Source organism: Rattus norvegicus, chromosome X (assembly GCF_036323735.1).
Source record: "Rattus norvegicus strain BN/NHsdMcwi chromosome X, GRCr8, whole genome shotgun sequence".
NCBI lineage: Eukaryota > Metazoa > Chordata > Mammalia > Rodentia > Muridae > Rattus > Rattus norvegicus.
This window is the reverse complement of record NC_086039.1, coordinates 121,891,045-121,906,329: the sequence shown is the minus strand read 5'-3', so window position 1 is coordinate 121,906,329 and position 15,285 is coordinate 121,891,045. Positions and strand designations below refer to the sequence as shown.

The following is a 15,285-nucleotide window of genomic DNA, read 5'->3' as shown; positions in this document are numbered from 1 at the left end:
CATCTCCTTCCTGTAGTAGGAAGCTGCCCATTCTTCAGGACATTCCTATCCAGAATTCAGGAGAAGTATGTATGCTTGTATCATTGTGACGTTCTGTCAACGTTTCCAAACAAAGTCATTTGAAATAAAAATGTTTTTGTTCTATTCATTATCACAGAACTCTCTTGATGCTCATTACCACACATTAGTGATGAGAATGGAGACGGAATTTCTACTCCCTTCCTGTACCAACTCAGTATGTATCATAAAGTTGGAGGAGGTCTTATAACCTAAGGATGAACTCCTGTGGGGTTTTGATTTGTTGAAGATAGACTTTAATGTAAGACATTTGTGAACTATTAAATGTATCATAATGGTTAGTAAAAGATTTACTCTTGTTATTTCAAACTTTACTTTTAAAGGGTGGCATTTAATTCTTAAAACTGATGAGCAGAGAAAAATATTCACAGAGAAAAATTCTGGAAAAATAAAAATCAACCTATAGCCTTTTATTTTTACTGTACAGCAGAATTGTGGGAAACTAGTAATCTGCTACTGTGTAACTCAGCAGCTAAGGAAAGTTTTACAACATCACCATGTATTTTAATTAAGCAGAAAAATTATAACTACAAAGTGTTGTATATTCAACAATTATTTAAATGCCAGCTCCATACCAGATATAGCTAAGTGATTAGTGTAGAAAAATGGAAAGTCACATGAAAAGACTAGGTCTGTGCAAGGGAGTACAAAAAAGACTACAACAGGACGACCTGGGTTCAAGTGCCAGCACCCACATGGCATCTCATAACTGACTAGAACTCCAGAGCCAGAGAATTTCACATCCTCTTCTAGCTTCTTTGGGAACCAGGCACACACAGACATATACTTGGGCAAAACACCAAGCACATAAAAGATGTTTTTTTAAGTAAAAAGAATGCAATGAGGAAAACATGTGAGTAGTTGGAGGATTCCTAAGATATGTGCGGCTGTGACCATGTTTTCTGTCTGCTGGGACTGATTTCATCCTCTGTATTCTCTATCTGTGCTGCCGACTGGTTGCCTTTTGCTGGTGGAACCCCAATTCAACTTCCTGACTCTCTCTGCATATTGATGACTTTATCTTGGTGTCTCTTCAGCTAAATATCTCCTTTTCTATGGCAAACCCAAAGGGTTTAGGAACTGAGACACTTTTCTTGTCGTTCCTTCCAGCATTTGGGGAGGCAATCTGATGATACATACTAAAACCCTTAAAGGAATTTAGGTTCAGGAGTCCTCAACCTTACACAAAGAATTACAGGCAACCAAGGAACATTGGGAGTAGAAGAGGTGGTCTACCAATTAACTATCTTGTGCCAAATGGTCAACTCAGAAAACATACATACATACAAGTAACATTATTTGGACTTGATAGGGCATATTTAGAAATATAAGAATAAACCAATGCACATATGCATGCAATACCAATAGAAAGAGAAGCCATGACTTGGAAGAAGATAGAGGAGGGGTATATAGGAAGCTTTAGGAGGAGGAAAGGAAAGGGAGAAGTAATTAAGATACCCTTGCCAAAATAAACAAAAAAGTATATGGGCTTGATGATAAAATTTAGCATACTGGTGACTTCTTGGAGGGTAACCGAGAAAGGGCATCCGTGAAGTTTCATCTGGTCATTTGGTTGATACGTGTGTGTGTGTGTGTGTGTGTGTGTGTGTGTGTGTGTCTGTGTGTGTGTGTGTCTGTGTGTGTGTATGTGTGTGAGAGAGAGAGAGAGAGGGAGAGAGAGAGAGGAGGGAGAGAGGGGGTGGAGAGAGAGAGGTGGTGGAAAGAGAGGGAGAGAGAGAGAGAGAAAGAGAGAGAGAGAGGAGAAAATGTATCAGCATTTGCATTTTACGTATGGGGATAAAATTCTTTTAACAATATTCAGTTCTGAACTCTTGAATTAATAATTTTGCCTCTGCTAAAAAGAAAGATGCAAGATTCAGTTCAGTTCAAGTTTAAAAATTGGAAACTTCTAAAATGTCTAGTAATGGTACAGTGGTAGATGTAGATAAATGACGACCCATCCACTAAAATGTCACATTATGATAAATTTCTTACTGCTATTGGAAACTGATCTTTGATAATCAAAGAATGTCATAAAATAGAAAACAACAGCAACAAAGCAAAGACAACTGCTGTTGTCCCCTGGTGGTACCCAAAGAAAATGGCCGACTGACAATGGGAACCATTCAAGTTTCATGGATAAAATAAAACCTTGAATTATGGGTCTCTTGAGTAAAGACTCATTTTTGTGGTGTAGACGCTGAGCACTAGTCATTCACCTAAAGTAGTTGGGTAGATACAATGCTTAACCTTAATTAGGAATGTGTGAACTCAGGTCCTCCTTTTTCTGCTCCTCTGTGTCTTGGGTCAACAGAAATGAGAAAGCTGGGAAGGAGGTGGCAATGATCAGTGTGTAGGGATAATGGTTTAGATGTTCACACATATGTGTATAAATATATGTGCATTTTATGTTTTGATATGAATATGTATATGACCACCACTTTAATATACATACACAGTGTGTGTGTGTGTGTGTGTGTGTGTGTGTGTGTGTGTGTGTGCGCGCGTAGACACAATACTTCTGGTCTACAAATTTGGAATCTGGAAAGGTACTACAGTAATTTAACTAAGTCAAATTGATCATCAAAATAAGGAGGTGATTGTTCTGAGTATTCCCAGGGTGAATGTGTTAGAGACAGAGCGCCATCTGGCATTTTTCTAGTCTGAAGGCTTCTGGGAAGAGTCTTCATTATTGGCTTCAAGAAGATAGAGAGAATTAGGCTGCAGATCCATTGGCAAAGTTTCCTGATGCTGTAAAATAGTTTGCAACCCAGGGCAGCACTGTATGCTTGATTAAGCATGCAATGAAAAGGATTTATTTTAAGCTACTTTAATAATTTCTTTTTTTTAATCAGAAGCTAACCAAGCAATTTTACAGTAGCCTCCATTTGCATGAAATACCTGTTCCTTCATCTAGATGGTTTGGCTCTTGGTAAAATTTATTAAGAGTTCACTTATGCATAAAATCTGTACATGTTTTGACAGGAAGAAAATCGGGATGAACTCCATGAAAAATTCCCCTTTGCTTTTTAGTTGTCCAGCTCATTCTGAATTCAGATAAACTTTCTTTGGATGAAAAGAAGTTTAGGGACCTGAAGTAAGTCCCTCACGATGTCCTCTGACCCCACCAGTTCTCATTATACCCTCCTCCTCCAGATACAAACAAGAACACAATTTCGGGGCAGAAGGCTGCTACTACTCCGTGCCTCTGGGACTGTCTATGCTGTTCATCTCAAAGTCATTTTTAACTTGACTAAGTGTTCCAAGTCCCAAAAGCCACCCCCCCACACACAAGAGACAGTATGGAAGACACAGCACGTAAGTCTTAAACAGCTAGCTCCTCTAGCTGTTTTAGAAATGATGTTCAATTTTCACCGATACTGCAGAAGGCAAGGCTTTTCCCTCCTTTCATTAAGGAGTCCTCACTGGTTTGTGGCTCTTTTCATAAATGTCCAATACCATATGCTATCTGCTTCACTGGATGGGTAGTGCATTCGTTTCTAAAATGAAAAGGCTTAGTTGAGTCCACTTAAAGCAGCATGCTACAGTGACAAGTTTGTATTTGGCATTTTCGGGCTCTCTATCTGTATGGTTGCTATAGGAGAGACACGCTTCGCTAAAGAGGGTGGTGGTAAACATTTTTCTTTGGCCTGTATAAAAACTTCTTTTCCTCAAGGCCACTTTCACAGAAGCGAAATAAGCTAATTATGAAGCACTCCTGAGAAATCAGTGCTGTTCAGAGGAGTTCTTCACATTAAATATGAGATATCCAGAGTGGTGGAAGGAAGGGCTAAACACACAGGACCAAAAGAGCATCTTTTCAACAGCAGAAATACAAGTTTTCCCTCGGCCTTTGTGCAACTCCTGGAGAATGACCTACACGCCAAGTTTGAATAAGACAGACATTTTTACAAGAGTGGCCATCTTGTCTCTATCTAGGACATGTGCCACAGACCTTTAGAGCACGTCTGTAGTGTAGGACTGCTAATAATACGTGACAAAGCATTCAACTTGGCCCCTGGGATATCCAAGTTCTTTACAAAAGCCTTCCTTTTAACCTTCAGGAAGAATCTTTTCTTCCTTTGGAAGGTGAAAAGGGGCAAGGACCTGTGGTTACATTTCCTGGGTAAGGAAACGATGTCTCACAGCAGATTAGGAAGGCAGATCTGGGAGGAACCCAGTACCTTCCTTTACCCAGTTCATGGTCAAGTCAGGAGTGTGTGTGTGCGCTTGTGCCTGTGTGTGCACATGCGTGTGTGTGTGTGTGTGTGTGTGTGTGTGTGTGTGTGTGTAGACCAGAGGTAGATGTCAGGGGTTCTCCTTAATCACTCTCCACCTTATTTTTTGAGACTCACACTGGACCTGGAACTGGCCAGCAAAACCCGGGGGATCCTCCTGTCTCTGCCTCCCCAGGGCTGAGATTCCAAACAAGTACTGTTGCACCTGAGTTTTTTTCACTTGGGTAGTGGGGAATGGGACTCAGACCTCAGGCTTGCCAAGCAGATGCTTTGTATATTGACGCATCTCCCCAGCCTGTCTGGAGAATTTTACACTTAGCTTGGATTGAGTTGTGGAAGCAAGGCTGGAGAGAAGGCTCAGCCCTTAAAGGCTAGGCCTTCAGAGCCTAACCTATGAGTTGTGGTGGCTGGGCGTAAAGGCTGCTTCTACAGTAAGAGCACCTGAGATCCAGGTTTGCATCTCACCGCTGTCATTTAGTAGCTGCAAAGGCATGGAGATTTTCAACTGGTATTCAGTTTCTTCATCTACAAAATGGGTTTATGGATCATTCTTCTTTCTCCCCTACACAACTGCTATGGTCTAAAAAACCTACCTTGATATAACATCTCCTTGAACAAAACTACAAACGGCGGTACTGGTATTGTGTCGTGTTTTCTTTAGCTGAACTTCCTTATAGCTCTTAGAGGGCTGTTGGTTCTCGAATTATCAGTTGTGATGAATAAGGCTGTGTTCTCTATCTCTAACTGCATAATTTTATACACTCTGCTCACATCCCTTCTCAGCCTTCATCGTTCTAAAGAGTGCACATTTGTTTAATCTATCTTCATAAAGCATTCTGCCCCCACAACCATCACCATCCCTTTGATTATAGAGTGGCCCTTCTCTGGATCGTCTCCAGCTCCATTATGTTGTTCTGGAAGCCGTAAGATCAGACCTGCGTGCGTGCGTGTGTGTGTGTGTGTGTGTGTGTGTGTGTGTGTGTGTGTGTGTGTGTATCTGTCTATCTGTCTGTCTGTCTGTCTGCCTGTGTCACTGTGTGCGTTCTCCAACTCTGAACCTCTAACTCTGTCCCCCTCCCCAATTATGAATCTTGTAAAAGAAAAGATGATTGCCTAAGACCCTCTGTTCAAACTGCAGAGAAGGCCCCTTGGCCCCAGGCTGAAGCCTCCTTTTTCTCTCTGCGCAGCTTTGGCCCCAAGGGGCGAAACCGTCTCCCTGTCTGGCTTGGGAGGCGGGGAGGTGGATAACTAGGATGGGGAGGCCGAGGGGGGGGGAGGAAAGGGGGGGGGGTCTTGCGCAAGCGCACGCTGCTGCACGGACGCCAATGCTGCTGCCTCCCGGAGCAGAGGGAGGCAGAAGAGGAGGGAGGGAGAAGAGGGGGAGGGAGGGAGAGGCGGCACTTGGGCTGCAGCTCTCAACCCGAGGCAGTCAGTCCCTCTCAGCGCACAGGAAGACCAAGAGAGGCAGCCGCAGAGTAGGATGCTCTGCGGGGCGCCCTGAGCCAGGGGCTCTTGAAGCAGCTTCGGGGACAGGGGCAACTGGACAGCTTTCACCATGCATCAGTCCCTGACTCAGCAGCGGTCCAGCGACATGTCCCTTCCCGATTCCATGGGTAAGTCCTGTCCTCCGGGAGACAGCAGTAAAGGGGTAAGTGCGTTGTCCTCAGGACAGCCAGCTCCTGGCTGCCCCAGTATCAGAAAGAGGGCAACCGGGACGGGGGTCCACAAACTCGAGTATCTGGGAGGTGGACCAGAGCCCCAAGGGAGCGGCCCAGCTGTGACAAGTGTGACGCGTTTGAGATTGGAGCGCCAAGCTAGGGTTGGAGTATCCTAACCTAGCCAGGAGTGCGAGTGTGTGTGTGTGTGTGTGTGTGTGTGTGTGTGTGTGTGTACGCGTGTGTACAGACTTGCAGCCTGAGGTAAATCTCAGCTGTCTGGGCACCAAAACACTTCCTTCAACCTGTGCCTTTGCTTTCGATTCGACGCTCCTTCTTTGCAAAGTCCACATCACTTTTAAGATCACGACTAATGATAATTAGAAGCAGGGTCTTACTTCCCCACCCCCACCCCCACCCCACACACTCTAGGCGATATCTTGAAATTCAGACCTGCAATGGTCGTGGGGAGCTGATTTACACTTAGCAGACCGGGGGTGTGGGGGGGTGTGCTACCCAAGGGAATGGGGGTGGGGTAAGAAGAAAGGGTATGCTGGCGGGACGGGAATTCCTGGGGAATCACTCAAGACAGCTCAGCTTGGACATACACAGAACGATCAGTCCTTGAATTTGATTCCCATTCTGCTTCAAACGCATAGAATTGGGGGGGGGGGGGAGGTGAGAGCACCAGAAAAATAAGATCCAGCGCAAGCCCGCGCATCTTCTGAAGTCGCGCTTTCCTCTTCAGCGGAATGAAGGGGGGAGGGGCACCTTTCAACACCTTCCTAAAAACCAGGGTACTGCTACCATCTTGCACCAACTTGGAGGCCCCTCGACGGTGCTTTACGATAGCTACAAACGAATTTTAAGAAATAAAAAAACAAAAACAAAAACAGTTGCCTTTCACTGTTGGGCACCTTCCTGAGACTTCGCTGGGAGAAGAAATTAATTTGGAGCCTTGGGTAAGCGGGAGGGGACTGCTGAGCCATAATTCCACCTAAACTTAAAATTTGCTTGCATTCACTTTAATCAAGTCCAATTTGTCTTTTCTATCATATTTCACATTCTGCAAAACTCCTCTGTCCCGAATCTCTGCCATTGAGTCTTCTCAGCTCTTCTCCGATGAATTTGCTGGAACATCCACAGGGGAGGGGCGAGGAGAAGATAGAGCCCAGTGTGAGCTCTCTGCTGCCTGCAAAAGACTCAGTTGCAACAAATTTCGTTCAAGGGCCCCTGAAAGTGGTAATCTGGATGGTGTAAGGCATATCAGTAGAAGCCCTTTAAGGTCATAGTTATTTGGAACCCGATACTAAATGAGGCCAAGGTCTGGGGTCCAAATCCAGAACCCAGCAGTACCAGACTTTCCAGTACCCTCCCTGCCCCCCACCCCACCTCATGCATACACAGGCACACAGAAGTCCAAACGCACTCCTTGCCTTGGCCAGCTGTGGCGCTACCACAGCCCAGGCTCCCAGACATCTAGCTACAGCGTGAGAGAGCTGGGCACAAGAGGGCGAGGGTTCTGCAGAGCCCATTCCAACTGCGTGCAACAACCACCTGCAAACCAACCCTCCCCAGCCAGAACTCTGTCGCTATGGGACTGAGCAGATTGGAGGCCCAGGGCTGAAAGCCTTGCTACTTGACACTGCTCTGTGGGTTTCAGAGATGAAGAGAGTTCTCTCTTGTATTCCCAGGGCCCCCAGCCTGTCTCGCATTTTTCTAAAAGTCTGCGCAACAAGAAGCTGAGTTCAGCACTGCAGGGAAGGGAATCATAGATCTCATAGAGACAAGGAACAATCATCATGAACAGCGTTTGGTAAAAAGAGTCCACAAGTCGAAGTCAGGAGAAAATTCTTGAGTAGAGTGATAATTCTAGGTTCCCACAATGTGGACAGGGGGGACTCCCCGGAGTTCCCTGGCGCTGGTCCCACAGCCTAGGCCTGAATCAGCATCCAGCATCTAGCATACTTCCGCTTAACTAAGCTCTGGGTTAGTGTTTCTGCCTCCAAGAGCAGCATTTCTGAGGGTATTCCTCTTATAGGCAAGACACAACCGCAGCACCCCCCCCCAAATAAAATGTCACACACACACACACACACACACACACACACACACACACACACACACACACACACCACCGCAGCAAGGTGCCCGCACCACTTTTGCCGGCCGCCTCGGGATCAGTTGTCCAAGGCTCTGAAGGAAGCAGACACTTAGATCTTGCGAAGATAGTAATTTGACTCCCGCGCACCTCCATCAGCTCTCAGCCACCCCCTCCTCCACTTTGGCAACAGCGCCCCCAAGCGCTGATGCACTTCTACTACATCAGGGCATCCTCCTCACTGCCAACAACACATTTGTACTTTACCGTTTTTTCTTTTTGTTTGTTTGTTTGTTTTAATATATATCTCCATGTCCTGAATAATTTACTAAAAAGGTGAAGGCAGTAGATTTCAGCACCTTTAGGTAGACGTTTGGGAGACTGGCATAGCATTAAGGTTCTTGTGTGGGCAGCCACCTGTTTCCAGGGATGCTCAAGGCAGGGACTTGCTGAGATCCAGTCTGCGGCAAAGCTGACTCAGGTAAGCCAATCCAAATCCATTAGAACATTCCAACCTGAAAATGAACACATCACCAACACCGCAGTGTACCAAGCATCTCTGATACATCCCAGTAAACATTACACACTCTCTCTTAGGAGGGAGCTCTCAAGAAATCTGTACAAGTACAGCACAGGTAAGTGTGCAGAGGCGGCTTCTTCTCTTACAGCATCTCCCAACTTGGCTCCTGTCAGATACGCAAACCTGGACCTGGTGGACATCATATGGGTTGTGGAAGAAACCTGCTGTCACGGTTTATATACTTACTGAGTCAGGCATCTAGACCATTAGAAACCAAGCTAATGGATGGTTAGAGTAGTGGGAGCTTGATTGAGATAAACTCTGCGGCGGAGGAAGTTTTGAGCTTGCTTCAAATGAAGAGAAGATTTCAGATTCAAATACAGATGAGGGTTTTGATTAGAGGGACCAGAGGAAGGGCAAGATGACCCTGTCTGGAAGGGTGAAGCATGCCTCCAGAACTCCAGCACAGACCTCCCCTGGTACCTGGCATGGAGGTGGGGCACTGCAGAGAGGGAGGGCTGCAGTAGTTCTGCAGAGAGGCTGCTGGGGGGAGCAGGCAGTGCCAATGATGAGATTTTGGACTCTCGCGGCTATTGCTTGCAATAGTAGTTTAAGTACTAGGTACCAAGTAGACAGAGTGGTAAAGCTCTTGTGGTTTTGACACAGCCACAGAGTTTTCCATTCTGGGGAGCCTTCAGAGTGTGCACTATTTCAAAAAGTTAATTCTCTGAGCATAGCCAAATTCATTTGCACGATTCATCCAGCAGACTCTTTCCATTAGGGGGAAAACAATTATGAGACGTTGCCACTTGTTTGTTTTTTTCAATAACCACCAGCTACTTCTCAGCTGTGTATGAGGGTATTTTTAAGTAGCTCATGATGTCTGAGTTTTTTTTTAATATATTAATCTATTAAATCATCATCTAAGGCCAGTCCCAAATTATACCTCAGTAAGAACAGGGTTCTTCTGTTTTCTAAAATAAAGCAACAAGCAGGTAACTGACATGTGCTTGTACAATTATCTGACTTTTAGGATCCCTGACCACACCTTCAGAGTACTTTAAGCTATGCCTTATACCAAGTAGAAATGGACTTTATTAAATCAAAATGAAACCACAGACAAATGAGGGGGTGCCTCTTTATCTCAAAAGGAATTTACCCAAGAGTTCTTTAAAATAGTCAACTCTCCAAGTGCAATGAAAAGCATCTGACTTTATGCAATTAAGGTCTTTGTAATACAAAATAAAGGGTGACTGGCAGAACAGAGTTTATCTAGTGCCCTAAGTGTTTTCTTAGCAATATGATTCAAAATAAATTATATGGAGACAAGCCCCCCTGTAGGGTGGTGGGATCTTTCAGTTTTTCAACAGACCAAATTTCAATCCAGATTCTTAAGCAAATGGGAAAAAAAAAAGATTTTCAAATGACACCATGTGGTTTGCTGAGTCACTTTTCTGACCTGGCTCTTGTGCTTTTAAGAGTTAGAGTGATATTTGCAAAGAAGACTCCAGGACTGTGGCGAAGATTAAAGGTCAGTGGGTAGGAATGAGCAGGTCAGTGAGGCAATAAATTAGAAAGATCATGCCGACATTTGTGCTCCTCCAATTTAGTCTCTAAGGTTACGTAGTCTGTATGTGAGCAGGTCTTGGTGTATTCGGGAGCAAGAAAGGCTAGAGCTCCAATGAGCACGGCAAACAGGAAGGCGAGAAAAGAATGGGAGGCCGTGTTGGTAAATTGATGTTAGAATCCCACGGTGAAACCAACTGGGAGACTCACCAAGTATGTATCATGAGATGGAATTAGGAACCTTGGTTTACAGACTCCTTTGGGTGCCCTGAAGGCAACAAGACGTATAAGGAACCTGCAGCTAGATGAAAGAAATAAATCCTGTCTGTCCTAACCCTATCCTTCTCTCCCCCTCCCAGAACCAAGCAGTCCAAACTGCTGTCATTTGCACCCCTGATAGCCACCACAAAGGACCCTGATGTCATAGGTGTCTAGGGACCTTCCTGGCTTTCTGCATGGGAGATGGCTTCCTAGCTCGATGCACAGCAGATTCATTTGCAACTCCCCTTCCCTCCCCTCCCACGGTGAGACAAGAACTTTAATGTTTGATAGGGGCCGGTACCTGCTCAAACTGCTTTTACATTTTGGTGTAAAACAGTCTTAGAATAAATAGTATTGTATTAGACTTGTACCTGATGAGTCACACCTCTTAGTTTCAAGGATGATGTCAGGGGAGGCCGCCAGCTCCTTCCACTCCCCCACCCACCTTAAAGCCTTCAGCAAAGATTACCCTGGGAAAGCCAGGGTGGCATAGACACTGTTCTTCTATATGGAAAGAGGTTTCTGCAGGAGGTTGTGAGAACGGCCATAGCCGCTGCTCCCGATGTGCTTTCACTACCGACAAGCCTCCTGGGTCTCTCTTGACTTTCTCTTTCCACCTTCCTCTTTTCTTTCTCTCCCTGTCACCCTACAGTAGTGCAGTCTGGTCAACTTCTCTAGCCCACAGCTTGCAGAGGGTGCAGGGAGGTCTCTCAGAGTGCTATGTCTTGCAGGCAGAGAGCCAAGGGTTCTCTTTAGTCCCATCCACGATATTGAAAGCATATAACATACAGCTACCTACTACTTCTTTGTCCCTATCCTCCTATGGCTTCAAGGGAACTGGATCTTAATACCCTTGCCCCTCTGTTGCTTGTTTTCCCTTCTTCTGAGAACTCCTAGGTGGTTAATTTTCCCATTGTATTTCCTGTGGAGGACCCCTTCCTTGTGCTAGAAAAAAAAAGCCAGCATAGAGTAGGATAGTGTTTAGTTCCTAGTATAGAGCAGTGCTTGGTTCTTTAAAAATTGTAAATTAAACTGAACCTAGATACCATTTTTTCTATCTGACTTAATAAGCTTGGTTTTGAAAAAAAGAATTGCTTGGAGCTATCCTGTCTGATAAGCCCTGAGCAGGAGGAGCAGGGGCTCCTTGCCATTTATATTTATGTCATCCTCACATAAGCATAAATGTGTGGAAGTCATATCTTTCTAGTCTACTTCCCCCGATACAAATCTTTGTGGACTAATAGCCTTCAACCGTTTACTTTATTACGAACATTTGTTATGTGACACATCTGGCCCACGCACCATTTTTAAGTTTATGCATGAGGCAGCAAATGTCAGAAATAAATGAAAAAATAAAGATGCTGGTACCTGGCTCAGTTCTGATATTTACACTAAAAATGAAATTTCATATCTCTAGCTTCTAAGTAAAAAGGTTCTTAGTTACCTACTGGCTTTATAATATTTTCGCTTAATACCTTCATACGAACACTTCCCATTCGTCGTATGCTTTTATAACTTGCCTTAAAAAACACTCCACGGAGTGGGCATGACACATCTTTTCTAGAATGTCAAAAACACAAAATTGTCTTGCTGTTAGATACTGGTTGTTTATTTTCAAAGAAACAATATTTTTTTTTATTAGGAGAGTGCCACCTAATGACTGCATCCTGTTCTTTCGCCATAATTCCATTCCCTAGAGATACCCCAGTTGCCAATAGGGGGAAGAAAGAAAAATTTTATGAGTAAAAATTCTCTTCTTAGGGGTTGGGGATTTAGCTCAGTGGTAGAGCACTTGCCTAGCAAGCGCAAGGCCCTGGGTTCGGTCCCCAGCTCCGAAAAAAAAGAAAAAGAAAAAAAATTCTCTTCTTTTCCCAGAAGAGTGAGCAATTTCAATGTCTCTCTGTTTTTGCAGGAGCCTTCAATAGGAGGAAGAGGAACTCCATCTACGTTACCGTTACTTTGCTTATTGTGTCCGTGTTAATTCTCACGGTGGGCCTTGCTGCAACTACCAGGACCCAGAATGTGACCGTGGGAGGTTATTACCCAGGAGTTATTGTAAGTACAGAGAGCATAGGTCAGCCTCTGGAGCTTGCTTGCTACAGCATTCGTGACTCTTCTGTGATGGTTTTCAATTTGTTTAGAATTTATAATGTTTTCTCTGATTTCCTCTTTGTAAGTACACAGAAAGGCAACTCTCCTTAGGAAGAACACTGATTGACTGAGACTTGGAAGCATCCCAGGGTCTCTGTCTGCTAAGACTGGGATGCTAAGCAAGTCATCTTATTGTCTAGGGTTTGCTTTTTCTGGTGTTAGGAGATGCTCCTTTCTAGCAACATTAATTCGAGCTAAGTTCCTGCCTCTCAGTGTTTGTTTTCCTATATGACGTCACCTGATCTTTCCTAGAATCTGACACCTCTACTTTGTCTGGCCAACAGCACTCATTCATTTGCAAAGGGGTCCTGCCAAGAAAAGGAGTGGAAGACATATTCTTAATACATCATGTTTATTCATCTGTAGATCATATATACATTCCCACAATGTATGTAAAATGGAAACTCCAACATTAGCTGAAAATGAAATTCCAATTTTAATATCTTTTTATATAAACAGTAAAATGTTTTAGGATGTTATATACTTAGTGCAAAGTTTGTCATTCAAGATAATGCCTACAAACCCTTATTTCAAATAAGCAATGCACAATTTGTGAATATTTTTGATTGGCTTCTTATCAGAGATGTTTAAGTTGTTATCACAGCCACTGGTCTTTTAAAAATCCTTTAAAATGTGGCTTTTGCAGAGTGTCTGACTAAAAGCTCCTACGGGAGGCAGAAGTATCAATGGCGCCATTTTTTTTTGCTGGTCATTTGCTATCAGGGTCAACTTCAATTTACAATTTCTCAATGGGATCTCCAACCTCTCGTCCATTTTGCTAGTGCTAACTTGGTCAAAACCAGACAATATATCTGCTCCTACAGAAAGCCCCCTACCATTAACCCTTCACTGTGTGGAACTTGCCCTCTTTACAGAGGATAGCTCCTGTAATGGTCTGGCCTTCATAGCCATAGAATACCGGTGACTGACAGTCCATTTATGGAACGTCAGTAATAGCTTCTGTTTTCTCATTTCAGATAATAACTAAGAATCAAGGTTCTAATGACTTCTTTTTATAGTCCAGTGGATAGTTTCCCCTCCCCTGTAGTGCATGCAATCCATTTTGTCAACACGGAATTTGCTACATAAAAAAAACCTCATTTACTAGCTTAGTAACATAGTGAGAGTCTGTCAGAACAAACAGCCCTCGTTTGGGTCTATGAATAGTGTTGTTTAACCCCAGTCTTAAGTCTAGAGATTGAATCTTACTGTCATAACAATTAAATGATTCCTGAATTGTAATTGCTGAAGAGAAGAACGATGTTAGGAATGGCTCATTTAAAAAAAATTAGCACAGCAGACAGATCAGACATGGTTTTAGGCTTCTGCCTGTCTTTCTCACTCTCACTCAAAAGAGAAGAGGTTAAAGATGATGCCTTTAACAATCCGTCGCTATGAGGGACCAGCTTGGAGCCTGTTGCCTAGGTCACCAATTCCATTCCACAGTCTACTCAAGAGCTCTTTCAAAGACTGGGCCTGATGTGGGGTCTGGACCTTCTTCAAGCCTATGTTCTGCAATTTGGAGGAAGGTAGGGGTCCCACCCCACCCAACCCCCAGCTTAGGGCAGGTGTCTCACAGATACCAGTTTGTGCCCAGGGCCCTCTGTTAAACATGTGATATGAGAACTCACCCTGTCCACTTCCTGTGGTGAGGCAAGAAAATAATCTGTCAGCAGAATTGGGTTTTATTTTTAAAAGCAAGCAAAGGGGAGGGGAAGAAAGGAGAGGGGGTGAGAGCATTTTGGTGGCTTGGAAAGGAATTGACAGGGTCTGTGTGACTTTGTGTGCTTCGGGTAGCTGCATTAGTGAAATGTTGCCAACCGAAGAGCGAATGCTCAGGCCAAGATCCAGAGTGGCTGTGGGTGAAAGGAGGGCATTTTTCATACTAGTACAAACCTTCTCTGTAGAGTATCTGACTGTGGGAGGCTAGGTTGGAATACATTAACAAAGGAATAAGGACTCCTGATTGCTGTTATTCAAGTACTTGATGTTCAGCTAGCACTGGAAATGGAAGCCGTGGGGGCATCTCTCCCTCCCTCCCTCCCTCTCTCCCTCCCTCCCTCCCTCCTTCCCTCCTTCCTTCCCTCCGCTCTTCCCTCTCTCCCTCCCTCAACCCGCCGTGTGTGTGTGTGTGTGTGTGTGTGTGTGTGTGTGTGTGTGTGTGTGTGTGTGTGTGTGTTTCAGTAAAAACAAACTTAGTAAGAGAACTACCCGGAGAGGATGGTGTATTTCTCCTTCAACCCCCTCCCCGCAACACACACTGGTTTAACTTTTACAAATTTGCTCTCTGAATGCCTGCAGATAATTTCTTTAAAATGGGTTTTAATTATACAGAGCGAAGCAGAGAAGATAGCAGATTGAACAGTCGAAAATCCATTTACGTTTATAGGTCAGATCGTGTTATAGCAAATACAATTAGGACTACTACCTCTGCAGAAGTAAATGCCTCAGAACCCAGATGTGTCTGGGAACAGAGTGCTTTTGCTAATTAAACAGTTTGATTATTAGGGAGTAACTTTTTTTTTTACTTTGCATAATTTTTTTTTATTAACTTGAGTATTTCTTATATACATTTCGAGTGTTATTCCCTTTCCCGGTATCCGGGCAAACATCCCCCTCCCCCCCTTCCTTATGGGTGTTCCCCTCCCAACCCTCCCCCCCTTCCTTATGGGTGTTCCCCTCCCAACCCTCCCCCCATTGCCGCCCTCCCCCCAC

The 15,285-nt window shown here is 44.3% G+C and overlaps 1 protein-coding gene across 3 annotated transcripts in view; it reads left to right on the top strand.

Annotated features, from left to right (window-relative positions):
• The first annotated feature begins 5,611 nt into the window (after positions 1-5,611).
• The window catches only part of Tmem255a (transmembrane protein 255A), a 64,276-nt gene continuing 54,602 nt past the window's right edge, over positions 5,612-15,285 (top strand). The window contains exons 1-2 of one of the 3 annotated variants that reach the window (XM_006257479.5): positions 5,612-5,929; positions 12,332-12,474. In XM_006257479.5, the coding sequence (XP_006257541.1) occupies positions 5,872-5,929; positions 12,332-12,474 (201 nt within the window). In that variant the 5' untranslated portion in view covers positions 5,612-5,871. The remainder of the gene's footprint in view (positions 5,930-12,331; positions 12,475-15,285) is intronic. The other 2 variants (NM_182822.3, XM_039099704.2) reach the window with 2 other exon arrangements.